Source organism: Carya illinoinensis, chromosome 8 (genome assembly GCF_018687715.1).
Source record: "Carya illinoinensis cultivar Pawnee chromosome 8, C.illinoinensisPawnee_v1, whole genome shotgun sequence".
Lineage (NCBI taxonomy): Eukaryota > Viridiplantae > Streptophyta > Magnoliopsida > Fagales > Juglandaceae > Carya > Carya illinoinensis.
The window spans coordinates 546,257-574,056 of NC_056759.1; the positions used below are offsets into that span (position 1 = coordinate 546,257).

General features: G+C 36.9%; 4 protein-coding genes across 5 annotated transcripts; 3 read left to right on the forward strand and 1 right to left on the reverse strand.

The window, feature by feature from the left end:
- Nucleotides 1-1,515: 1,515 nt before the first annotated feature.
- LOC122318814 (receptor protein-tyrosine kinase CEPR2-like) lies at nucleotides 1,516-5,920 on the forward strand. Its single transcript, XM_043136457.1, has 3 exons — nucleotides 1,516-2,004; nucleotides 2,334-5,033; nucleotides 5,277-5,920. Exons 2-3 carry the CDS (start codon nucleotides 2,468-2,470, stop codon nucleotides 5,609-5,611), a joined length of 2,901 nt encoding a protein of 966 aa, XP_042992391.1. The 5' UTR covers nucleotides 1,516-2,004; nucleotides 2,334-2,467; the 3' UTR covers nucleotides 5,612-5,920.
- An 891-nt stretch (nucleotides 5,921-6,811) lies between these two features.
- On the forward strand, nucleotides 6,812-9,564 carry LOC122319355 (serine/threonine-protein kinase-like protein CCR4). Its single transcript, XM_043137389.1, has one exon. It carries the CDS (start codon nucleotides 7,092-7,094, stop codon nucleotides 9,411-9,413), a length of 2,322 nt encoding a protein of 773 aa, XP_042993323.1. The 5' UTR covers nucleotides 6,812-7,091; the 3' UTR covers nucleotides 9,414-9,564.
- Nucleotides 9,565-20,477: 10,913 nt separating this feature from the next.
- LOC122318397 (eugenol synthase 1-like) lies at nucleotides 20,478-22,505 on the forward strand. Its single transcript, XM_043135694.1, has 5 exons — nucleotides 20,478-20,771; nucleotides 20,930-21,064; nucleotides 21,152-21,380; nucleotides 21,491-21,694; nucleotides 22,058-22,505. The coding sequence occupies exons 1-5, from the start codon at nucleotides 20,577-20,579 to the stop codon at nucleotides 22,255-22,257; spliced, it is 963 nt and encodes a 320-aa protein (XP_042991628.1). The 5' UTR covers nucleotides 20,478-20,576; the 3' UTR covers nucleotides 22,258-22,505.
- Nucleotides 22,506-22,905: 400 nt separating this feature from the next.
- Nucleotides 22,906-26,785, reverse strand: LOC122318396 (F-box protein CPR1-like). 2 transcript variants are annotated; one of them, XM_043135693.1, is made up of 3 exons: nucleotides 26,578-26,785; nucleotides 25,410-25,531; nucleotides 22,906-24,352 (listed from the first exon to the last, which is right to left on the reverse strand). In XM_043135693.1, the coding sequence occupies exons 2-3, from the start codon at nucleotides 25,453-25,455 to the stop codon at nucleotides 23,100-23,102; spliced, it is 1,299 nt and encodes a 432-aa protein (XP_042991627.1). In that variant the 5' UTR covers nucleotides 25,456-25,531; nucleotides 26,578-26,785; the 3' UTR covers nucleotides 22,906-23,099. The 2 variants fall into 2 exon arrangements, with proteins under 2 accessions (XP_042991627.1, XP_042991626.1); XM_043135692.1 differs by having other exon boundaries at nucleotides 22,906-24,355.
- Between the last annotated feature and the right edge of the window lie 1,015 nt (nucleotides 26,786-27,800).

Consider the following 27,800-nt stretch of genomic DNA (forward strand, 5'->3'; position numbering starts at 1 on the left):
TGGGTGTTGGTTGGCGGATTAGTTAATTATAGCCACATGTATCATAGACACGTTAACGGCTGCCATTGGAGTCAAAATGAGTATGAAAGGGAGGTGGGAAGAGTTACCGGCTATGGCCCATGGGAGCACTTGTGAGGTGTCTTGTCAGGATAGATAACTTATATAAAACTATACCTACAGTGGATTTACATAAGACTAGGCTTAGGCTTGTGTAGCGAACCACTTAAATATTAACTTCTTTACTTCCAGTTATTTATAATTAGAAAAAGTATTGTTTGACATTAACCAAAATACACCTTACATAACTAAGCAGATTGACCAATTTCTCTCTAAGCAAATTGTCCAACTTCTCCCTAAGGCCCCGACACTATGAAGCCCTTCATTCCCAAAAATGGCAAACTATCGAAACTATGTGTACTACGATGGAGAGGGAGGAAGGAGTTGTTGTGACTTAGGTTCGAACAGTGGGGGTTGTTGGGAGGTCGTGGAGCTCGATGATGATAACTGGACTGGCGTACGGCGGCAACATGGTGGCGAGAAAGGGAGAGACCCATTTCGAATTGTGAGATGCGATGGAGAGGAAGGAGAGGGTTGCCGTGACTTGGGTTCGACGGTGGGGGTTGCTGGGTGGTCGTGGGGTTTGGTGGTGGTGGCTGGGCTGGTGTACAGCGGCAACATGGTGGCGAGAAAGGGGGAGACCCATTTCGGGTTGTGAGATCCGATGGAGAGGGAGGAGAGGGTTGTCATGACTTGAGTTCGACGGTGGGGGTTGCTGGGAGGTCGTGGGGCTCGGCGGTGGTGGTGGCTAGGCTGGCGTACGGGCATGGTGGCTAAATTCATGTAAGACCCATTTCGAGAGAGGAGAGGGGGTTGCGCGTGGTGGCTGCCGTGGACGGTCAAAGGTGACTGGACGGTCGCCGGCGTGAGGGAGAGCCGGTGAGGTGGTTGGTGGCGCACGGTGAGATTGGGTGAGTTGAGAGAGGGAATCGGATAGGGGTAGGGGATAAACGTCGGCTGTGTTAAAATAAAATTTACACGTAAAATATGCTACAGATCAACCGTAAACAGTAATTAATTCGTAGCAAACCTCTGCTTAATTGACATGAACGAGAGTTTCAAATACATCACTATCGTGAACCACCACGTAATCCTTATGGAACCAGAAAGATAAGAGAGGAAATGAAAATGTGGAAGGTACTAAAGTCGTGCCACGTGCGTCCTTATAAACCATGTGGTATATATACAGAAGGCTGCCCATGCAATAGTGCTGTCGGTTGCGAACACAGCTGGAAGTAAATCGATGATAGATCTTAATGGGGACCCTTGCCATGGCCGGCTTAAAAGATCAAATTTAATTAAAAGAAAAAATTATTCAAACAAAAACTTTTGAAAAATTTAGTAACGAATTCAATAGAAATAAAAATAAAAATATCGAAAACAGAAAAATACAAATAAATTTCTTTAGAGATGTCGTCTTTTAGACAGTCGGATTAACCATGTTGTGGACGCTTGTGGGTGTTTGTGAGGTACTGGGGGAGGGGGAGAGTAAAACTCCAGAAAACTTCACAAAAGCATATTTGTCAGTAATAGACTAATGTCCCCCATGGCCTACACTCCCCCAATACATCCACTCTGTGAGATCACTATTATTCAATACCGCTCCATTCTTCTTCTTCTGCTGCTGCTGCTATCATGCTCAGTACTCTCTTCACTCATACAGACTTTTCAGAAAAGCAAGTGGGAACTGTCACAGACTCACAGTACCAGAGCTACCTTCCCATATGATCAGACACCCCTGCTCTGCTATATCTTCTCGTCGTTTGAAGTTTGACCAGTTAATCTCGTGTCTGTAGAGATCGAGATCTCTCTCTCTCTCTCTCTCTCTACACGGAATTGAGATCGAGTAACCGAAGCTAGCAATTAAGCAAGTTGGAAAGTAAGTTGCTTTGCTTTGTGGGTGAGCGTACTGCATATATGGAGCAGTTCAGGTTTTAGCTGCCTTGGGTACGTACTCTTACGCACATCTCTCCATTTTCAGAATCATTAACTGACCAAATATGATTCAACTTCTTCACATATTCTGCTTGTTATTCTAATTTCCTTCAAATATCAGATTCAGGTTTTTTGTTCTCTTCGTTATCTTTCTTTATGGAGGTTCATTAAAATATATTTTTTTTTAAATATAATTGACGATGTTGGGTTAGGTTTACTGCATGAAAGACAGCCACCCAACTAATAATAATAATAATAATTACGAGTGAGCGTGTTTGGAAGAATTATAATGTGTTCAGAATTCCTAATCACTTGGGTATCAATATATTGATATGGATCAGGTCGAAAGATGGTAAAGAATGCGGGTCAAATTGGCGTTTCACGTTCACCACTGCTCACAGGCCACCGGTTAGATGATATGATTGGTTAGATCTATTTTATTGGGCGACCATTTTACCCCTTATCTTTTCCCCCAATGGCCGAAATCCCATTTCCTTCCCCTCCCCTCCTCCTCCTCCTGTTCTTGCTCTTTACATCCTTTCCCTTTTTCCCGCCATGTACTCCCCTAACGGTCGAAACTGAAGCCCTCCTCCGCTTGAAAAACCAGCTCATAGACCCCCTCAATTCCTTGTACTCCTGGAAAGCCTCAGAATCTCCCTGCCATTTCTTCGGCATCACGTGCCACCCAGTTTCCTCTAGAGTCACCCATATCTCTCTCGAAAGCAAGTCTCTTTCGGGCGCGATCTCCCCATCTATTTCCTTGCTCGAAAGCCTGACTGTGCTCTCGTTGCCTTCCAACAACATCTCCGGAAAGCTTCCCGTGGAACTGAGTTACTGTAACAACCTTAGAGTGTTGAATCTCTCTGAAAACAACATGATCGGTCGTATTCCCGACCTCTCGTGGCTGCGAAATTTAGAGATTCTTGATCTTTCTACAAACCACTACTCCGGTTCTTTTCCAAGTTGGGTGGGGAATTTAACCGGATTGGTTTCCCTGGGACTTGGTGATAATGAATTCGACGAGAGTGAGATACCTGAGACTCTTGGGAATTTGAAGAACTTGACTTGGTTGTATCTAAAAGCTGCTAATTTGAAGGGAGAGATTCCGGAGTCTGTTTTCAAGCTCAAGGAGCTGGAGACACTTGATATATCGAGTAACAAGATCTCTGGGAACTTCCCTCGGTCGATTGCCAACTTGAACAAGCTTAAGAAGATTGAACTCTTTGACAACAATTTGACCGGGGAAATCCCACGAGAGCTTGCGAACCTTAGCTATCTAAGGGAATTCGACGTTTCTGCCAACAAAATGTATGGGAAACTTCCTGAAGAAATAGGGAATCTGAAGAATTTGGTGGTTTTTCAGCTTTATGAGAACAACTTTTCAGGGGAACTCCCCGCAGGGTTCGGAGATATGCAGCATCTTTTTGGCTTCTCAATCTATCGTAACAGCTTTACTGGGAATTTCCCGGTTAATTTTGGCCGGTATTCGCCACTGGAAAGCATTGACATATCTGAGAACCAGTTTTCAGGTGGTTTCCCCAAGTTCTTGTGCGAAAACAGAAAGCTAAGGTTTTTGCTTGCATTGGGAAATGATTTTTCCGGGGATTTACCGGAGTCTTATGCCGAGTGCAAGTCTCTTGAGAGGTTCAGAATTAATATGAACCGCTTGTCTGGGAAGATACTTGATGGGGTTTGGGCACTTCCATTTGTGCAAATGATTGATTTTGGTGATAATGACTTCAGCGGAGGAATCTCCCCGGAAATCAGGTTTTCTGACAGTTTGAATCAGTTGGTTTTGCTAAACAACAGGTTTTCCGGCGAGCTTCCATCAGAACTTGGCAAGCTGAGGAACCTAGAGAGGCTACATTTGAGTAATAATAACTTTACTGGTAAAATACCTTCTGAAATTGGTGCTCTGAAACAATTGTCTTCTTTGCACGTGGAAAAGAATTCTTTGACAGGATCAATACCACCCGAACTGGGTAACTGTGCGAGTCTGGTCGATTTGAATCTCGCCTTGAATTCTCTGACCGGTAACATCCCGCAAACATTTTCTTCGATGACCTCGTTGAACTCTCTGATTCTTGCTGGTAATAAACTTACGGGTTTGATTCCGGAAAATTTAGGGAAATTGAAGCTAAGCTCCATCGATTTCTCTCAAAACCGGCTGTCAGGAAGAGTTCCATCTGATCTTTTGACCATGGGTGGAGAAAAGGCATTTCTTGGAAACAAGGGACTCTGTGTTGACCAAGAACCTACAGTGCTCATAAGTTATAGGATGGATATCTGTACTGCAAATCATAGTCAAAGAGGGATATTTGCAGGTAAAGTTGTTCTGTTCTGTGTTATAGCATCCGCCTTGGTTGTCATATTAGTTGGATTACTGCTTGCGATTTATAAGAACTCGAAGCTTACTGAGGCTGTTGTAGAAAATGACTTGGAAGAGGAGAAGAAAGTAGATCGGACATGGACACTTACATCTTTCCACCAAGTAGAAATTAATGTTGATGAAATATGTGATTTGAAAGAAGAGAATTTGATTGGAATTGGTGCTACAGGAAAAGTTTATAGACTGGATTTAAAGAAAAATGGCAGCACAGTAGCGGTAAAGCAACTATGGAAAGGAGATGGTGTGAAGATTTTGGAAGCGGAAATGGAGATTCTGGGAAAAGTAAGGCACAGGAACATACTGAAGCTTTATGCATCTTTACTAAACGGGGGCTCGAGTTTTCTGGTGTTCGAGTACATGGAAAATGGTAATCTGTTTCAAGCTCTTCATGGAAAGATCATAGGTGGGCAGCGAGAACAGGATTGGTACTGGAGGTATAAAATTGCTCTAGGAGCCGCAAAGGGAATTTCTTATCTGCACCATGATTGTTCACCCCCTATCATTCATCGGGACATAAAATCAAGCAACATTTTACTTGATGAGGATTATGAGCCAAAAATTGCTGACTTCGGGTTTGCAAAGTTTGCTGAGAAGTCTCATCACGGGTCTGATTATAGCTGTCTTGCTGGCACTCATGGTTATATTGCTCCTGGTGAGTTCTCAAACTTTTTGAACAGTTAATCTTCTTATTTTTATTTTGTGTTCATGCACCAAACAATTACTCATGAATGACATTCATTAAATTCACGTGTTGGTGATTGTCTTCAATCGCAGCTAATTTGACATACTGGATAAAAACAAAGTGGATATGCTTATTAACTTTTCTAGTTGATAGATTCACGCTGCCTTTGAATGTGTGGATTTACTAATTTCTACACTCCAAATCCCTATGCAGAGCTGGCATATAGTCTTAAAATCACTGAAAAGAGTGATGTATATAGTTTTGGCGTGGTTCTGCTAGAATTGGTTACCGGTAGAAGGCCTGTTGAAGAGGCATATGGAGAAGGAAAAGATATTGTTTATTGGGTTACAGATCATCTCAATGACCGTGAAACTGTGCTCAGGGTTCTCGACAATAAAGTGGTAACTGATTCTGTCCAAGATGACATGATTAAGGTGTTGAAGATTGCTATCCTTTGTACTACTAAGCTTCCATCTGTGCGCCCTGCTATGAGGGAAGTAGTCAAAATGATTATGGATGCAGATCCTTTTGCTTTCAGGTCTCCATAGAACAATCCTGACAAAAATGGCAAGTCTTGCATCAAGTCATATTTTCTCTCAGTAAATAGCCGACTTTTGAGGTTTGAGACGTTGCACAATTTACTAATTTGGTGAACACATTGGAGTGTTTTATAGTTATGATCAGAACTCCAATGGTAAGCATTAGATGGTATAGTCTTATAATGATACTTACGTTGCAGAAAGCATATTGTTATTGTTGTCGTCTGATTGGGACCTTCTTGATGTTTTTGTATACGTAATATTGCACTCTTGATTCAGGAATGATACGAGACCCTGATTTGGTCCTCGTTTGAATTACATGCTTTCGAGAATATATGATGCAACATTACCTTTGAAATTTCAACTCGTTGACTTTTGTGAACACTAACTTTTTTCTGAACCACATGTTAAAAAGAACACAAAGAGACAAGTTTCTTTTGTGTTCTTTAGATATAATAGCTTGCGCAGAAACATTCAACCCAACTAGGAAGAAAAGTCCCAAAAAATTAAACAGAGGATCTGTAACCACTCTTGATTGAAATCTAGAAGCTAGACAAAATCACAAATGTTTCTCACAGTCACCACACTCGATGGAACTCGAAATTCCGTGCTCGATCGGTTTTATAAAGTATATGGCCTTTACTTTAAATAAATAACATAGAATTAGATGCTCTAGATCCTATCGTGATAATTGAAAATTTGCATCGACATTCTGGCCATTTGGCATGTACATAAATGTACAATGAATAATGGACTTAACTGGCTTTGCTCGACTTCTATTTTTGTGTCGAGAAGTAAAAAATTTCAATTTTGTTATTGGTTATGATCGATAATGCCACTGCAGATCATGAGTTAACAATAGAGTTTTGCTATTCATAAATAAGGATTTTAAATAGATTTTTTCTGAAATAAGGTGAAACTTTGATTATTTTTAGTGTAAAAAAAATGATTTTATGTATTTTTATATATTAATTTATATTTACTAAATTTAATATATTTTGGTGCATTTATCAGAATGTACTCCTAGTGTGCACAAACATAATGACGAGTAATAATTTGATGAAAGAAAGCAAACCAGGTTGCAAAGTCACGTCAAATTCAAATAGGAATGGCTGCTAGAGCCTAGTGCATGTGATGATATATGTCAATCGGCCTAGTTTTGAAAGCGTCTTACCGAGTTTTGAATGAATGGTTGAAGCTGGATTTAGTTTACTAGTGTTTTACAGCTTTCAGCTCTTTTTTGAGTCATGCCTAAACGGGGTCCAGTTCAAACAATAATATAACTTTTCAAATGACTTGGTCTTTGGTCCTCATAAACCCACCCTCGGTGGAAACCGCGTTCCTCTTCCTTCTTCGGCCTTTATTTTGGAACCCTTTTATAGCCTTGGATTTGACCCAGAACCTCATATCATCACATACTCGTATTTTCTATTGCAGTTTCTTTCTTATCCCACCACCATGATATTATCAAAACCAGCCGATTATTTCTATGGCTTTCATCTTTGATAACTCCAACTTTCTCCTGCTCTTACTCATAAGCTTATCCTTCTTTTCTTGTATTCCACTCGTCTATTCACTCTCCACCCTCTCAATTTCTGAGACTTCCAATCAAACATTAATCTGTGCAATAACTAAGCCCCCTAACCAGCCAGTTTTCCTCCTTAATTGTACTGGTTTCCCTCATGGAATTCAAATTCCCGTGAATCCCAATACATCATTTTCTGCGATAGTAGCTGGGAACGGGTTTCTTTGTGCCTTGAGGTCACCATCTTCCTCATCCACCTCGATCATGGGTTGTTGGAGGTTCTCTACCAATGGGACCATGACATACAAGCGCATCTATCGTGGCCCTGTACTCAAAGAACTTGAAGCTGGGAATTCCCACATTTGTGGCCTTGTAAATGGGAACAATAGCCTAGGATGCTGGCAGTGGCCCGGATTCAGAGCAAGCATGAATCGGAACTTTTCGAGTATTACTGTTGGTGAGAATTTTGTATGTGGGATATCGGGAATTGGAAAAATTACTTGCTTCGGAAACAATACTAATCAAGTCGTTGGCATGGAGCCCAGCGGGAACTATAGTGTGGTTTCTGCTGGCTTTAGGCATGCTTGTGCCATCGCTTTGGATGATAGTAGCTTGTATTGTTGGGGAGAGGGAGATGTGGCACGTGACAAACCACAAGGGCAGTTCACATCTCTTGCTTTGGGAGAGAACCGTAGCTGCGCTTTAAGGCTTAATCAAACAATCGTTTGCTGGGGCCAAAATGATTTCAGTCTGCCAAAGAGTTTGCGAGGGACCTATTTCACCGCGATTGAAGCAAAGCGCAGTATTTTCTGTGGAGTCGTGACATCTAATTATTCCTTGTTCTGCTGGGGCAATGATATTCTTGACTCAAACTTCATGGTTTTTGAGTATGTCTTGCCTGGACCGTGTAGAAGTAAATGTCCTTGCGGTCCATTGCCGGGGTCATCCGGAATTTGTGGCCAACAAATTATCTGCCAGCCTTGTCCGATGAAAACTCCCCCTTCACCGCTGCCATCATTGCCACCATCGTCATCACCGCAACCTCGAGAGGAAGCCGACAGCAATACTGGCTGGGATAACAAAATGGTGGCCTTCCTAGTGGTGGGGTGTGTGGGATCGTTGGCTCTGATAATAACTTGTTGTTTTCTTCTATTCATATATTGCAAAGGTAAAAGTTGCCGCGTCCATGACTCAGGCCGCTTGGACGAGACAGGAAGCACAATTGAAAGCGGTCCAGAGGCCGACGATGATGATCAACCAGCACCAGAACCAATTCTAGAGAAGAGGTTGAGCCACTTGATTAGCTTGGGAAACGGCACATGCCCATTGGAGGAATTCTCTTTGCAAGTGCTACTTAAAGCCACCGACAACTTCTCCGAAGACCACAAGATTGGAACAGGTAGCTTTGGTTCCGTCTACCACGCCATCCTAGATGATGGCCGAGAAGTGGCTATCAAGCGCGCTGAGATGTCAATGTCTTCGCCCTACACCACAAAGCGCGAGGGAGACAAGGACAGCGCGTTCCTCAACGAGCTCGAGGCTTTGTCCCGCCTTCACCATAAGAACCTTGTCCACCTATATGGGTTTTGTGAAGATAGCAACGAGCGCGTATTGGTGTACGAGCATATGCCCAATGGCACTCTCTATGACCATCTCCACAGGCTCCAAAACTCCCCGTTACTCTCATGGGCCGCACGCCTTAAGGTGGCACTGGACACAGCCAGGGGCATCGAGTACCTACACGAGTACGCAGTTCCATCAATTATACACCGCGACATCAAGTCCTCTAACATATTGCTGGATTCCAAGTGGACCGCCAAGGTATCTGATTTTGGACTGTCGTTGATGGGCCCTGCCAACAATGAGTCACACCTTTCACTTCATGCAGCTGGCACATTTGGCTACATGGATCCCGAATATTACAAACTTCAAAAATTAAGTACCAAGAGTGATGTCTACAGCTTTGGAGTGGTATTGCTGGAAATGTTGTCTGGGTACAAGGCAATTCAAAAAAATGAGAATGGGTTGCCCCGAAATGTTGTTGATGTTGTGGTACCCTACATTGATCGAGATGAAATTCATAGGATTTTAGACCCAAAGATGTCACCACCTACGCCATTTGAAATTGAGGCAGTGGCATATGTTGGATATCTAGCAGCAGATTGTGTTCGAGAAGGTCGAGATCGCCCCTCAATGACTGAGACCGTAAATTATTTGGAAAGAGCCTTGGCCATGTGTACAACGCACCCAGGACTCTCTCGATCCACGACTCAATCTTCAACGTAACATTTTGCACATGTGACATGAAATCGTCCAGTTTTGTAAAGCAACAAATCTTCAATTTTTTCCCTCCTCAGTTAATTTGATTGGGTTGGGGCTGAAAGTGTATTATGATGTAACTACGACCAAATGATAGTTGAATGTGCTTTTCAACCCATTGATTGTTTCACAAATTGTCTGACCAAGACTTGGTTTCTTTCAGATTTAGATTTGGTTTGCATTCTTCGAAGACGATGTCAAATGGGGTTGAGATTTTTGTTTTCAACATCAATCATGTAAAAGGGTAGGAATTAATAAAATAAAATAAAAACCATCAAAAGGGTAGGACTTTAAGAAAAGTTTCAAGGCCCCTCAAAATATATATGATAGTGATAGGGGCACGTGTGGTAGACAGATGACTGTAAATCTAGCATCCAACAAGATTAGAGGAAAGGTGAGAAATTAACAAGAATGAGAAAAAGGAAAAGGGAGAAAGATGGTGGAAGAAGTAGTAGTAGTAGTAGTAGTAGAGGTGGCGGTTTTCTAATTATTTCCATAAAAATATTGGGAGAGAGAGGGCACAAAAGTTTGATTTGAGTTTTGGAATGGGAAAAGAATGGTGAAATGGTGAGGTTCTCTTTTTCTTCCCTTCCTTTTCATCTTAAATACATTCCCCAACATACAGATTCCACAAGTTTTTTATTTGTTTCCTAGAAAGAGAAGATTTGACCTCTCTTTTGAAAAAAATCCATCCTTCAATTCAGTTTCGCTGGAGAGGAAGGTGTGAGTTTCGACTCCACCTTCCTCTCCATCTCGCTTTCTTCTTCTCTTTCCTTCTCGCTACCTATTCACATATGTGAATACTTTTATATGATAGTTTTTTGTCGTCGGTTTGGATTTTCTGAGATTTGCTGCTTTTCAGCCATGGAAAGTTGAGACGCACCCCATCATGATGTTCCCCTGCTGCAAATCTACTAGGACTACGCAAAGCCGTGCCCAAAACATCAACACGTGGACCTCACATGCGGCTTGTTTCTAAGTGTGATCTTTAAGCGCCACTACCCTCCAACATCTCTGCTAGCTACAAGCATCGCACCCGCAAATTCCCCTCCCTCCAATCCTTCAAATCAACCAGATCCCATCTCCATCCTACCGGCTTGTGGCCCTCAAGTGTTACTCCAGAGGCACGAGTTAATTGTCCCACCACCGCAGATCTACTCTTACGATGTCAATCTATTCGGATTTTTTACTTTCACATTTTGGTTGTTATATTGGAATATTTGTTGGGGAATCTCACCCCCTAACATGTATCATCTTTTATTTTAATAAAGTTTGCTTGCTAAGAGAAAAAATAAAAAAATACATTCCACAACATGTGCTGGTGCGCAAGCATTACATTGACAAGTCGTGAGTGTAAACGGGGCAACGAGTCTTCCACTCAATGGTCTGCACACATGCTTGGATAATTGGATGGGCCTTTTTCCTTTGTTCAGTTAAGCCATTGATGAGTGGCCTGGCCTCCTTTCATTATTGTACTAGTGCTGGCCCCTTCTGGATCCAGGCCCCTCCCATTATTGTTGGATAAACCAATCGACTTGAATTGTAGTTCTGAAATTGGAAGGCTTGGCAAATTGGACATTGTAGAAAATAATTTCATCGAAATTCCAAGATACTTCTCCTAAAGTTTCGTTGCAAAACATCCACATTTCCTTGAGAATTACAAATATAAGTGTGAGTGAATTTCTGTTAGAAAAAAATAATACAATACACGAAAGATAAAACGACAACATTTGAGGTGTATATAAGTAATAAGTGAATAGTATGCCAGACACAAATTCAATTTCCCAAGGCATCCAATCCAAACACCGAATCAAGAGGCGACATCTTCCTTCCAGCTCCTCGTTTAGCAAAAAAATTAACAAGAGCCCCACCTCCCTCCCTATTTTCCTGAACGCAAACCCGTTTGATCCAACCCATGGCGAGATCCTTGAGAGCCACCGCCCGGTCAATACCCTCTCCATCTCCTACCCTCACCGTCACCCTAGAAAACCCCGCCGCCTCCCCCTCCCCCTCCCCCTCCTCTCAGCCCCACGAACAACAGCAAGAGCCGCAAACCCTCGTCCTCCGTCTGAATCGCAAGAAGAAGAAGGTGACCTGGAAGGAGGGCACCGTGGATAACGAGTTCATGCAGAAGAAGAGCTCCAAGAAGTGCTGCATCTTCCACAAGCAGAAGCCCTTCGACGACGACGACAGCGACCAAGACGATGACCACCCCCTAAACGAAGACCACGCTTGTTGTTCGCAGGATCACTGATCGCTTTGTAAGTCTACGATTTCCTAAAAATCTTTGCAATCGTCGATTTTTTTTTTTTTTTTGGTGTATATTTTGGGGTTTTATAGAAGAATTCGAAGTGGTGTTTAAATTGGTTAGAGGATTCATCCGGTAATCTAGATTTAAGTTGAACAACCAGATTCTAATCTTAATTTAATTTCGTTATCTCATTGTAGTTGTTTTGTAATTAGTTTGTTTATTCATTTCCTCTATGTTTCTTTAAGAACAGATAATTTTCAAATAATTTTCTGTATGAGGATTAAGTAGTAAGATTGATTTTATTTTCCGCTGATTACATTGATTCTAGTTTGGAAACGTCTTTGCGGAAATTTGTTAGATTTGGCTCTGGTATATTATGTTCTAAGAATCTCGGGGGCAAAGAAAAATTTCTTTTGTGATACCCTGGATATTGTGGATTTTTTTTTATGGGTGGGCATATTCCGCGTCCCACATCGATCTGGGCTGTATAAGTGATTACCGTGACTGGTCCCTTTGGGGTATTATGCAGATTAGGCTAGGGCATTCATGTATCGTGACAGCTTCAATTGGGAACCAAGCCAACAATAAGATCAACTTCTCTTCATCGGAAACTTGTATCTGAAATAGTTTTTCAACATGTAAATTAGTGTATTAACATGGGAATCACCTGCCACTTTTCTGGTGCCAAGATGCTAGGAAATGTGGGATACTGTCACCAGTCACTTAGTGACAACCTAACAATTCCATCACATATATAACTGGAGTGAGCCGAGTGGCTAGTATTTAGAGGAGGATTTTGTTTGTGAGGGTATAGGAGACAAAAATCTTATCTCTTTTTGTGATACACTTAGGCCTTATTTGGTTATATAAATTAGACGAGATAAAATAAGAAATATGTTAATGGTAGTAAGATAACCTCTTTTTGTGATAGACTGCCTCATTTGGTTATATAAATTAGATGAGATGAGATGAGAAATATGTGAATGGTAGTAAGATAACCTGTGAATAGTAGTGAAATGGTTTGAGTTAAAATATTTTATAGAATTTTAGGAAAGTACAGAGAAAAATTTGAATAAAAATGTTATTATAATATTATTTTTGTTTGGGGATTTGAAAAGGCTGAATTATTTTTTGTGTTTTGTTTGGAAGTTTGGGACTATTATAATGATTAGATGAAAAAGTTGAAAATTTGAAGATGGTATGCAAAACCAAATGGGGGCCTTAACCTCCCCTGAACAGTGGCATTTGTTCAAATCGCAATTGCAATTTATTTTTGTTTTCTACACATTAAGTTGGTCTCTGTATATCACTTATCCGAAAAAAAAAAAAAAAAATTGGTCTCTGTATATCTGTTGTTTCATTCGTTTTCCTTCAACTTCTAGTTCTGCAGTCGCTTTGCCAAGGTTTGAAGGAATCGATTTGTGTAAGGCTCTCTCCCCGACCATGAAGAACTCAGATGGTGATCTTGTTCAGAGAACAACTTTATTAGAACTTGTGGCTTCAAGCACTGAAATCAACCAAAGCTGTGAACCTAAGTTGGGCAGAAAAAAGTCTATTCTTCGTAACACGTCTTCTTCTTCATATTAGTTGGGCTTTTCGTCTGGAATCTTGTTCTTAATGACTTATTATACCCTTCCTGTGAACTTGTTTTCCACCTATTTTTTAGTTTGAATGAATTCTTATTCTAAAAAAAAACTCATCCCACCGTTTTTACGTTATAACTAGTAACCATTGACACGGAATAATTGCTGTTGATATATTCGTGGACATGCTTCGCTTTCAAGTGATGCTGCAAGTTAAATCCTGTAATTCGTTGTCAGGGTTTTAAAGAAATGATTGTTTGTTTTTTAATCCAGAGGGGTTGGCTCAATTAGTAAGAACTTTTATCTTGGTGGTATATTACCTCTAGGTTTAAGGCTTGAATCCAGAACCTATAAAAAAAGAAGGCTTGACTCCATATGCAAACAATTTTTAGGAGTGGAGGAATTTTGTAACACCCCGTTCCTGTAGGATAAAGACGTTATTATATACATGACAAAATGTCCGGTAGAAAGACTCATTATTCTGAAATACTTTATTTATTAAAAAAAAACTTAATTGAAAGGACATAAATAGTCTTGAAATTGAAATAAAGCAAAACATGAGCTAGTCCTAAAAAAGACTAGTTATTGAAATGACATAAAAGAAAACTTAATCTTTGTATAAATGACACTTATTCATCTCTAAGTCTTTATACTAAAATTACTCCTAGCCATTCAGCTCTGCATCATCATAATCACCATATGTGGCAATCAACATAGAAGAAAATAAAAGACAAACAACAACAAAAATGAGTTGAATACTCAGTAAATAATACATCATATCGTAAAATATTATTTAGCTTAGCATAAACTTGATTTTTGAAATCTCATCATAATTTACATATAACATTCATAGATTATCATAACATGTCTATATTCGTTAACATGAGCGGAAACATACATAATCATGGTAAACATGAAACGTGAATGCATGACTAATTTGTTTATCTTGAATTATACTTATTACATGGTGAACCACGCTTGAGTCCATCGCACCAAATAACTTGTCATGCAGTGAAACACTCTTGAGTCCGTGTTTCACTTAACTTGCATGGCATGAAGTAAAACACGCTTGAATTCATGTTTTACTTATCTTGTATAACATAGAGTGAAACACGTTTGGGTTCGTGTTTCACCTAACTTATATAACATAAAGTAAAACACGCTTGAGTCTGTGTTTTACTTAACTTGCACAACATGAAGTGAAATACGCTTAAGTCCGTGTTTCACTTAACTTGTGTAATTTGTACATGGTATTTTTTTGTACTCAGCGTAGCATAACATGACATGTCTTAACATAATCTAAACATTTTATAACATTTCATGCCATGCATGATCTGAGAACTACATAAACATGGCATACATGATCTGGCTATTTATTACATGGCATGCTTGACTTAAGTTATTGCATGAACAATACATGGCATACATTGTTTAAGTACTTCATGAATATAGCAAATTCATAGCATACTTATCTTAAATTATTATATGATCATAACATGGTTTCCATGTGATTTTAGTAACATTCAATCTATCAATCAACAATCCATAATAGTATATATAAGTTTATTTTCATGTAAATCATCGTAATTCATAGAAGTTCGTGAAAGCGATCTAACCTTAACTTGGCTCTTAGCGCAATGTAGATAATCATCAAAACCATATCATATTATCATACCTAATTATAATATTTTCATTATGCATACATTTATATGATCATACTATTTACCTCTTAGCGCTGCTTCCGAAATCTTACGTCGTAGCTCATGGCCTATAAGAGGTACTAGACGTTACTAAACTTTCTAGAAAATGTGTTGTAACAATCTAGTTACTTAAAATCTTACTATAGAGATAATTTAATAAATATTCAAATATAAAAAGATTATATAAAATAATATTATTTCAAAACTCATATCATATTACTTAATATTCTGTGTAAACGTATAACTTAATAATTTTATAAAAACTATTTAAAAGTTAATTGGAATATGAACTAAGATAATAAGCTGAAACAATATAAAAGAATACTTTAAGGGTATGCTTAAATTAAACATTTTCTATAAAAACAAGTCTATGACTAAAATATTTATTTAAGTAAAACAGCCCGCTCAAAACACTAAAACAGTAAATACCATCAACTCACATTAAACAATATGCTAATTATAAAATCAACTTATTTAAAATAATAAATATTTTCTGAAAATAGAACGGTAAAGCGAGCCTACCCAAATTAAACAAGTCCAGTTAAAAACTAAGTCTAATAGGTTTATAAAAAAACTAGGCCCAATACCCTTAAAAGGAAAACTCTTGGTCAAAAGGCTTAAAGCCCAAAGGCCATTGTAATAAAAGAATCTGGTTATGTTCAGGAGGGTATAAGCTAAGGATCAAAGAGCTTTACAAGTAATTATGGTAGTAATGAAGGGGATTTTTGGGAAATCTGGAACAAAACAATTAAAATGAAAGGCAAAACTTACGGGAATGGCTCACATACATATCATTAAAAGTCTAGAACCAAACAGAAAAAGAAACAAAGACCGTGCGATGCTTACCAAGAGAAAACTGAGGCAACGACGGCTCGGGATGGCTGAAAGTGACCGGCAATGCTACTGGCCTTCTAGAAAAGGTGGTGCGATACGAGAGAGAGAGAGAGAGAGAGAGAGAGAGAGAGAGAGAGAGAGAGAGAGAGAGAGAGAGAGAGAGAGAGAGAGAGAGAGAGATCTATCAAACCAAAACAAAGAATGGAGGGAGAGAGAAGATTCCGGCGTGGGCTTACTGGAAGGGAGTAGGTTCGAGGGGAATGGGCTGGTCGGCACTTTCTATGGCAATTTCTGGCAAGTTGGTTGCCTCGGTTGGCTGTGAAAGTGGTTTTCTAGGTTTATAGGAGTTGTTACGTTGGGCTGGTATGTGTATTTTTTCCTCTTTGTCGACTAAATTTATGAATGATTAATCTGAGGGATTTTATAAAGGTGAGGGAAAGGGTTTTACGTGAGTTTTCAGGAGATTAGTTAGATTTGATTTGGTTCTGATTTTAGAATCTTTTCAAAAAATTTTAAACCTATTCGATAATAACAGAGAATATAAAATAAAGGAAACCACCTTAAAACTCTAATTAATCTGGTTTATTATCTCATTTAACAAATAAATAATTATAAGCATATGATAACAAAATAAGTAAATAATAAAATGAATAAATAAAATAATAACATAAATAAATAAATTCTAACTGAATTAATCTAAAATCTTATTCTAAGTTCGTATGTTACAAATTTTCCCTCCAACTAACTCAGTGTACTTGCATAAAATTCTTAGTTGAAGGCGTGTGTTGGGAGCTCTTTAAAGAAATTGAAGGGTTTGCCTAGAAATCAAAACACCACAACCCCCAACCTCGTATCTTATGTTATAACCAAGGTGATTGAAGATTAAGCTGTTGTTGTAGTCTATAGATAACTCGTTATTAGGCTTCAATATGTACATGTTATTTATGGGTTATATATGATAGTTGCTGGAGCCCAAATTAAGAATAATCTCCAATGTCCATGGACCAGGCCATGTGAGCCCCATGACTCGCTTAAATGAACCTATTCAAGGGCATTTTATTAGCTCTCAAAAGGAAACCAACCAAACGGTATTTTTATGGATCTGATCCCTCCCTCCCTCACTTCCAGAATGTATGTTTCATCATTACATATATATATATATATATCTTTATATATATAAAGTGGCTATCTAACGGAATTTTATTGGTTTAACGGTTTTTGTTGTTTTACCGTTAAAATTAACGCCGTTAGTTACATAAATAAATTAAAGTGGCTCTCTCTTCTTAGAAGTTCTTAATTTTTTAATCTCTCTCTCCCCAATCACTTATGAATAAATTCATAATTATTAAAATTCATGCAGCATGCATGATCCTGTAACCTATGCATTGATGATCATTTATTTATGAGGTATATTAGATATCTATATATATATATATATATATTCTATTATATATATCTATATAAATTATATAAATATATATTCTATATTCTATTATATATATATGATCTTTTATATAAATTATAATTTATATATCAATTTATTTATGTGATTTAAAATTTTTATTCATTCCTTATATAAACAAAGAGAAATGTAAAATAATTAAGTTTAAATCTATTTACCAACTACATTTACGAATACAATTATCCTAATAAAATATTATTTATTTATCAATTTAAATTCATTATGAAACATTAAAATCAAATAATAATATCTTATAAAAACCTTAGTATTTTATTTCTTTATAAAAATTATGTTACTTTTTAAAAATAATCGCTTTATTAAATTAAGAAAACGTGCTATGCACGTTCCTTTACTGTTAACAGTTTATCTCCTGTACTGCACATGTTTGTTTCAAGATTTTTTTTTTTTTTTATAAATTCTAAATGCTTTAAAACTGATTTAAGTTTATCTTACTATTTGACGTTAGAATTTATATATATTTTTTCTAAAAATATTACATTATTATTCAAAATTTTTTCCTTAATAAAAATAATATTTTTATACACTGGATGAACGTCCCTTGGATGTTGCCCAACTACTAGTATAATAAATAAATAATTAAAAGTCTTGCATAGCCATCGTTATTAAGAGAAAAATAACTACATTCCAAAGCATCTTTTCTCTTATCAATCTGTGATGTGATTTCCCTTTTCCATAATTAGAACATAGTACACATGTTTTGTTAGGATTCCAAATGGTGTATGGCGTGTGTATTGCTAACGTGTCATCTAATCGGCCCAATAAAAAAGAAAAAAAGAAAAATGACGATGACGACAAGTTAAACAGTAGGAGACAAAACAGATTCAGCAGGATTTGAGCATATCATTTATTGTATTGTATTGTATTGTGTCGTGTTGGATTCAACGTTAAGAATGTGTTGTTTAACTCAATTGATTATTATTATTTTATTTTATTTTATTTTGAATAAAAACACACTGTATCATTACTTAAAACTCAATCAAGTACAAAGCTTCTCTGACGAAACTAATCCTGACACTCAATCAACTACAAAGCTACCCCAATTAGCCTCTCTCTTAATCAAATCAGTCTCCCAACCTACTCTGTTTTTGAAAACCCTCCTTTTTTAACTATCATTCTTTCATTTATCTTCTTGTAAGCTTGACAGTTAAGTGAAGAATTTTAATAATTTAATGCAGATTAGGGATGATTAATTAGGAGAATATTCAAAATAATAATGGTGAATTGGATTTTGTTATTATTATATAATAAAAATTTGTACTAGAAATAAACATCATCCACTCATCATATTTGTTATTTATTAAATAAAAATATTATATTTAATTTAAGTTAATAATTTTTATTTAAACTTAGTTTTTGTAGATTTCCTATATATATATATTGTTGACGTGGCACTTCCCTTCTTGTATATAAATTGTTGACGTGCAGGTGAAGGTAAAATAATTCAATAATATTGTCTCTACACTACAGTAAATTTAAATCACATCTATCATCATCAAGAACAAAGACTGCAGATCGATCGATCGATCGATCTAGAATTTGACGATAGCATTTAGAAACGCTTATCTCGTTCATGTGCTGTCATTTCGAGAGGACACCAATGTTATGAATTATCAAAACATGGCAGAGTTATAGCATGCAATGGCAGAACCACGAGTTTATGTTTGGGTGGGGTCCACTCTGGAATCTGTTTTTTCGCTATGTAAAACAATATGACAAAAGATCCTAAGATAGACAACATTTTTCAATACAATATATGCATCATTTGTTTATATGTGCGTCATCATTCATTAAGATAACATATAAACATCCATCGACTATACAAAAGGAAACCAAAAGAAAAATATACAAATGTGTCTAAAGCACAAGTTTAGATCTATCAAAGAAACAAAACCAAAACCTAAATCAAAATTATAAAAAAAATTTGAATCTTGTCATGTGATCTTATGTAGAACATGATTTCTGCCAATTAGGAAGTCATTTATTTATTTATTGCATAAAATTTGATTTAGGAATTCACAGTTGGGCTAAATCTTCTTAGCAAATTTGGATCTATAATTTTGTAGAAAATAAAAGGTGCCATTAGCCATCAAACTAATATATACTTTTTCATTTCTCTCAATATGTAAAAATGGAAATTGCTTAGGCCACAGATGGTGGTCACCGATGGTCACTGGTTCTTTTTCTTTTTTTTAATAAAAATTTATAAGTTTTTTATTTATTTTTAAAAAAATTTAATAAATTTAAAAATATAATTAAAAAGATAAAAATAAAATAAAATAAACAGATAAAAATCATCTTGTCTATTCGGTGGAGCTTTCAGTGGACACCCTCTATAAAAGCAGCACCGTTCGATAAAAATTATGTAGAAATTATTGATGATGATGTGATAAACAATACTTTGATTTCGATACTATTCATGTGGTACAAATGTTGTTATTATAACGTGTTATGAATAGTTTGAATAAGATTTCCAAGTGTACGACGTGTACATTTTGGGTGATTTTTTGCCTCTTGGAGATGCATGCAGAATCGACGTTTACCACCATCGATAATGAAGAAAGTGAAATATGGAACAGAATCACGTGTTGGTGCAGGCGCAGCAGAATCACACAAAAATCTAATGGGACCGAAAGACCCCCGAGTAGTACTGTCCTGTGTAGACAATTTCTGATACTAGTCGTCAGTGTGTGTATATATATATATGGAAAATTTTATATGCAGTTATTTTTACGAATTTTTTTTGTACATTTTAGTGATATGATTGGTTGTATATTAAAAAAAAATTAATCCAACCAATCATATCAATGGAGTGCATAAGAAGTACGTAAAAATGACTGTATGTAACATTACTATATATATATTTATACATGTACGTACGTTGGTCACAGGATCTATATCGTCCTGAATAATATTATTTATTATTCTTCTGTCATTTTATAATATGATATTAAATTATTAAAAATTATTTATTATATTTTACTTATAAATTTATTATCTAATATTACATAATAAGATAAAAAGAAAATAAATAATAATTAAATTTTTTCTAAATCTTTATTTTCTTCCGCTAGAAATGATATGTACATTTCATTTTATTATTTTTATTTATTAGAAATACGTGATAATAAAAAGAGCCATCTCATATGTGCTAGTAGTACTATAAATATTACATATGGCACAAACCTAAATGCTATAACTCAACAAGAAGGAAGAAAGAGCTCAAGAAGAAGAAGAAGAAGATCAACATCAGAGATCGAGCTCATATATATATATATAGCAATGGAGAAAGAGATCATGAAGAGCAAAATCTTGATATTTGGGGGAACGGGATACATAGGGAAGTACATGGTGAAGGCAAGCATCCTCTTAGGCCATCCAACTTATATTTATGCTCGTCCCATCTCTCCCAATACCTCTCCTTCAAATATTCAGAACCGCAACGAGTTGCAGTCTATGGGCGCCGTCTTTTTCCAAGTTTGCTCTCTCTCTCTCTCTCTCTCTCTCTCTCTCTCTCTCTCAAACACACACTACATGTGTATGCATAAATTAGCTAAACATATATGCAAATTAATTAGTAGCAACAAGATGTTAACGCCCAGAACATGATGAGGTTAAATTGAGTCAACATGCAGGGAGAGCTGAACGAGCTCGATAAGATTGTATCGATACTTCGAAAAATGGATATTGTGATATCTACACTGGCATACCCTCAAGTTCTTGACCAACTCAAAATTATAGATGCCATCAAAGTTGCTGGTAATATCAAGGTAACTATTCGGCCATAAATGAAATAAATAAATTTTATTGAAGATAATCTTAACGTTCTATTGAATCATGAATATTGTATTCCCTAGAGGTTCCTTCCGTCAGATTTTGGATGTGAAGAAGACAGGATATCCCCTCTACCACCTTTTGAAGCTTTCCTTGATAAAAAACGAAAGATTAGAAGGGTCGTAGAGGCAGCTGGGATTCCTTACACATTTGTGTCTGCAAATTGCTTTGGTGCATACTTTGTCAATATTTTGCTTCATCCTCATGAGCAAGGAGATGATATTGCCGTATATGGAACTGGTCAAGCAAAATGTATAGTATATGAACATGTCCATTACTAAACTTTCATTTTTCCAAACATTTTGAAACAGTACACATCTTCTTTGTTTTATACAATTTTCTGATGATCATGTTATGTTCAGCTGTGCTGAATTATGAAGAAGATATCGCAATATATACAATCAAAGTGGCTAATGATCCAAGAGCATGCAACCGTCTTGTCATTTATCGACCCGAGAAAAACATCGTGTCACAGCTCGAATTGATTTCACTTTGGGAGAAGAAGACTGGTCGGAGTTTTAATAGGGTTCAAATTCCGGAGGAAGAAATAGTAAAGCTTTCTAAGAGTATGTACAAGCTCTGCACTTCAAGTTTCTCGATATCGTCTTAAATGTAAAACAAAATTATTTTTGAGAAATGATAGATATACAACTCTTTTTAAACCCCATAAACATGCCTTTATCAAGTTATTAAAACCCCTTTCTTTTGGTATCAATGACATGGCTCTTTTGTGTGTTAAGATAGCGTTTATAGTGCAACCTATTTATAAACATAAAAAGGTTAGAACGCCAGTGCTTTTTTGTCATTGTAGGACCACTTCAATAATGTGTAGTACTAAGCGTTAGAAAAACTTGCTAATGGAATTCCACCACAACCCCCCCCCCCCCCCCCCCCCCTTCCTTTCTCTCAAATTTTCATGGTTGTTGCAGCCGTACCACCTCCGCAGGACATACCGCTGTCTATCCTTCACAGCATATTTATAAATGGCGACCTGATGAACTATGAACTAGGGGAGGAAGACATCGAAGCCTCGAGTCTCTATTCAGATTACAAGTACACAACCATTGACCAACTGCTTGATATTTTTCTCGTTAATCCCCCAAAGCCCGGAATGGCTACATTTGAATGAGCTTAATTCCTGGGTGGATCACACTTCAAAAAACAGAAAGAAGAAGAAGAAGACGAGCAGATAGATCGAACGAACGCGTTATTGGGGAATGATGGTCGTTGAAGGCAGATACTGCACTACCTATGTTCATTTTAACTATTTCTTGTTTCTTATTAGGATGAGGAAGGTGGTATCCTGTATGCTTTACTGTGGACTATGGATTTATCACATTATGTTCCAGGACTCTCTCTGTATTATTTCTGTTGCCACTCCTGCTTTATTGAATCTTCATTTCACACACCCAAAAAGAAAGGTACTGAAGAGGCGAAATTGGTCTCCGCAACTCCAGAGTTTCAATAATTTCAAACCAAGTAATGCTGTTTACAATTTACATCGCCCTGAGCTGTTTATCACTTATAACATACGAAGCCACAGGGTTCCTTATTTCTGATACTGTCATTAAACTAAATGAAACCAAGCCAATGATTGGGGCGTTTCCCAGCAATTGAAACCATAAGCCTACTGAAGAATCCTGTTATCCCACAATCCATACTCAATAGTGCTATAGCCTCGTGCCAGTCATGGAAATAAAATAGAGGAAAAAAACAATATCGGCACAGGCATCATGCGATTAAAAAAGAAGAAGAAGAAGAAAAGAACATCCACGTATAAGAAAGAAACTATCTAAACCTGCCTTCGTTGATATCATACTTTTCAAGCACTATATACACGCATAAGATCATGGTAATCGCAAAAACATGAAAAAAAATAAGTACAAAAAGAGTGTAGATGTAGTGATTATATGGAATTCATAGTACATACCATAAATTTGCTGATTTGAACCCAATGAAGGAACAGATCAATCATGCATCCTGACCTCTCTCCCGGTTAGACCAAGAAACAAGGCTATTGACATGAGGTAGGAATAAACAAGACAATGGAAAGCATCCCTTTTCCATCTCAACTTTTGCCATCACTTGGCGCTGGAAGTCATAAGCATAAAGTGATCCATCTTTGTCCCTCTTGAAAATCATATCCCCTTTAATCCTTAAACTGAAAAGGGGAACCATATCCATTTTACAACCCTTTGTGATACAATATTGCTTTGTCCAAGATTCGCTTAAGCCCTTCAAGACCCAAATGTCTATTTGCTTCACTCCTTCATGAGTGACAAAACTTAAGAAACCACCCATCTCGACAACCCTATCATGAGTCCTGCAACTTTTTGGGAGTGGCGTTGTATGAAACTTTTCCTCGTTCACATCCATAGACACTATGTAATCACTACGATCAACATGAGGAATCCAGTGCAAAGCTCCAATTGCTGAAACAGGCATGTAGCCAAACCAGCTAACATGTCCAAAAGAAGGTCCATTTGCCCCTCTCCATAATTTTGTACCAAGAATTAAGATTTCACAACCGATGAAACCCAACTCATCTCGAAACAAGTGTATCACTTTGTATTCACCAGTAGCACTGTTTAAGGCGATGCCATAAGATTCATTGTGAGGAGAAAATAAAGTACCCAGAGGAAGTGCAGTCAACTTCCTGGTCACAGGATTCATTACTATTAGTCCTTTCTTCAGTTTGTTATCAAGCAAGATTAGACCATTGCAAGTAGCCCTAATACTGCCCAAGCAGCTTATATTATATTCTCTGATTTTGCTCTTTCCACCATTAATTTCCAAGCACTGGATATAAGACTTTAAATTGGGGCTGATATTTAGCAGCCCAAAAACAGGGGTGCATTCTGTCTGAAGACATTTCTCTTCAACCGAAATGGTATTTGGTTTCTCTGGTGGGATTGATTCCATAGGAAAAGGGTAGAGACTCTCTCTTTTACTTGACGATAGAAAAATCAAAACAGACTCAGATCGACCGAGATGAGCATCGATAAATAAGGGGCTATTGATTATGGTATACCATGGCTTACAAACAAACCTTGACTTCTGAAGAGAGTCGAGAGGAAGTCGAACAAGAATGTTGGAGATGCAATCTTGGGGAACAAAAGGGACTAGAGACCCATGTTGCTTCTTTTTCTTTTCCATTGACAATGCTCTCTCCTCCACCAATCTTAACAATTTTGCATTCTTGTTGCCTGATTTGGCCGTTGTGCCTTCTTAATTTATCATCAAAACACGAGACCAGGGGGAGGGGGATTCACATACACTATCAGTACCTTAAATTTTCAGGAGATTAGATTGAATGAACCAAAAAAATAAAAATAATCTAACATTGGAAAGTGAATTAGAAAGACAGAGGAATGATAATGCCATTTTGCATCCAATATTTCAAAGATCAAAAAACCTCACAAAGACAGAAAACTATAATCTTGTTTCTTGGGGGTACCGTTCATCAATGTCCTTGCCTGTATGCAATGTACTGTCACAAATATAACATGCAGCAGACACATACAAGGTAAATGTTGAAGCCCATACACAAATGAAATCAAATGTTGAAGCCCATACAAGGCAAATGTTTTCAGTTTGGAAAGTATGCCCATTCACTTTTCTTATTAGTGGGTAAATCTTTGAACTAATCTACAACAAATAGTCAATAGGTGTTAATAGTCTATCTAGTAATAAATTTTTTTTATTGACACTGGGTGTTTGAAAACAAAGTCCTAACTAATCCCAGCGGTGCACAAGCCCTCGGCAAGGAGTTTTCCACAAGTGCATCTCAGATAATTTAAGAGGAAGTCTCCCCAGTCCGATAGCCCCTATAAATTGTTTGCACCCAAAAGGATTCCAACCTTAGATCTAGAGGGAGCATGCCACCAAGACCACGGCCTTTACCATGAGAGCCAACCCCGAGGGGTTCAGTAATAATTTAATATGACCTACTGTATTCCTTTCCACAGGTTAAAGCCAAGACATCTACAATCATAATAGAGAAAAGAATCGAGAATAGCAATAGCATACGTAACATAATCAACAAAGTGGATGTGGTTGCCATAAATAGAAAAGATAAGAAGTCATATACCAAAGCACCCTCATTTAGTACGTACATGATAAACACACCAATGCAAGAATATTAAACAAATTTGATTGAGTCAAAGAATTTTCTGGCAAGCAAAATTCTGGTAGCGTACACCAATTTAGGATATTCAGTCATCATCACACAGCTACTATTACATGAGATTTAGAATGCATAAGGTGACAAGGATACCTTACCTTTTTTCACTTCTTTGTTACAAGTATTCATTGAGGGATCCTCCATATTAACTTAGTTCGAATAAACCTCAAGTGGCACCAGATTTAGCCATCTTTTGTGAAGCCCCTCTCCTGCGCTAATCCTAAAAATAAGAGGGCATATATTAGATAAGGAATGATGGAATGTTATGCCAACTGTGGAAGCCATGCACAGGTGTGGGGTTTTCCTGGTTTCCATTATCTTGAAATGTCCAGTTCAGTTGACATATCAGTACCGATTCATAAAGAAACAAATATGGTGATTAAAAAAATTAGAAACGAGTAGTAACAAAAGGCTTCGTTTGCAAGAGTGGTATGTAACAGAAACCATTATGTAATAAAAACTTAGGGGAGGTTTGGATTCAAAACTCATCCCAACTCATCTCATTTCATCTCATCTAATTATTACAAATTTCACAAACTTTCATACAAAATACAATAAACAATTCAACTTTTTCAAATCTCAAAACAAAAATAATATTCTAATAATATTTTATTCAACTTTCATCTCATCTCATCTCAACTCACTTCCTTATAATCCAAGAAACCAAAAAGGTAAAGACGTTCACCTACCCTAAATCATCTTCAAGAGGAAAAATGGAAAGTTTTTTTTTAATCGGAATTGCAGGGCTTAGTCTGAGTACAAAGTTAAAGGAAACAGTTAAAAAGTAAAAGCGGTGGTCTTTCAAAATCTTAGCTACCCACCAATTGTAAACATTTTGTGCAGAGAAACAGATTTATAAAAATCAAACCTTTTATAATCATCCTTCAATGTTGCTACAAATTTCTCAGGCTTATTTAATTCAAACGGCATCATTTTCATATTCATCAAGCAATTCTGACATAATTCATATAAAAATTTGCCCCTCACAGCGGCTTGAATTTTGTTCAGCACTTAACAGGAGACAAGGCTCGGTTAAGGCTATAGTTCAGCCACTCTACAGTCCACAGACACTGAACCCAATACTTGGTAATTCGTCGTTCATTTCTTATAATCTAAACAAACGAAGTACAGAGTAGCAGACTAAACGAAATATTCTTGTTTTTAAATAGAAAGAAAGAATCCGTAAGAAAGTGAAAATAAAAAAATCCGAGTGATCGTCTCCTTGAAGTTGAAGGATACGATCGAGAATGTTCATGTTCTATATACCTGATGTTGTCCCATGCCTTCTCTGCCTTGAGTTCTGAGAGTTTGCAACTACGCAAGAAAAACCAAGCAGCTCGGTCGCTTTCCCAAGGGCGATCCGTTCGATAACAAGGTGTGTTGTTAAGTTGCAAAATTTTTCTTGGGAGGAAGGGGGAAGTGAACTTAAGAAAGAAGTGTTGAGGACTGAGATGGTTGACTGCTGTTTCAGAGCTTTATCTGAGCTATTCCTATTGGATGTCAGACGGATTGGGGGCTCCTTCGATTCATTTTGGGCTTGGACTTTGGGGGCTCCAACTGATTGTAAAGTACAGATACATAAAAGGCTTCCTAGTTCCTATGCATGCAAATGGATCGACATTATGAGCCGTCTATAATTAGTGGCTTTTTCTTTCTTCTTCTTTTTTCTTTTTTATGTCCTTTTTCCCTCTTCAAATATGAACACAAGGCTTCTGATATTAAAATAAGAATAATTGTAACCTTATTACTCTTTTATTATTTTTTTTAATTTTTTAATTTTTTAAATAATTTTTCTTTTACTTAATGATTAAACAAGTGACTATCACTAAAATTATATATTTTTAAAATTTTTTCTTAATGACTAAGAATGTTAAAAAAATACTTAAAAAAAATAATAAAAAATAAATACATTACAAATGATAAAATAATAATAAAAGAGTGGTAAGTTTATCATTATCAATTGAATAATATCGATCTCTTTATCTTCTGTTGCCAAAATGGTACACATTTCACTGTGCCTGATCCCTATGGTATCATCATCCTATTGACATTAATCATGAAAAAGATTAAGCCTTGTAAACTGATTTTTTTTTTGAAAAAAGAAAATAGCATTCAAATCCAAAGTATACATTAACCAATAAGAAACAAGCAAATGAACGTCACGGCATTGTTAGTGACATGTGTTTATCATTTTTTTATAATAATCTTAATTATCAAAAGGCCAAAAAGACTGTCAACAAGATTAAAAGGCAAAAATATGTGGAACGCAAGTTTAGTAAAAAACCCATAAGACTTTTGGGACTTTAAGAAATCCGTAGGTCATAGCAAAAATCTCACTTGTGATTTATCCGTCTAGATTTGAGTAATGTTATAAATTACACTCTCATTATGTAAAATTAAACATTTTTATTATCAATTTTAGATCATTTTTTTATCTTTTGAAAAAAGAAATTTAAAAGTTGATAGAACAATATATATCACTTCATTAT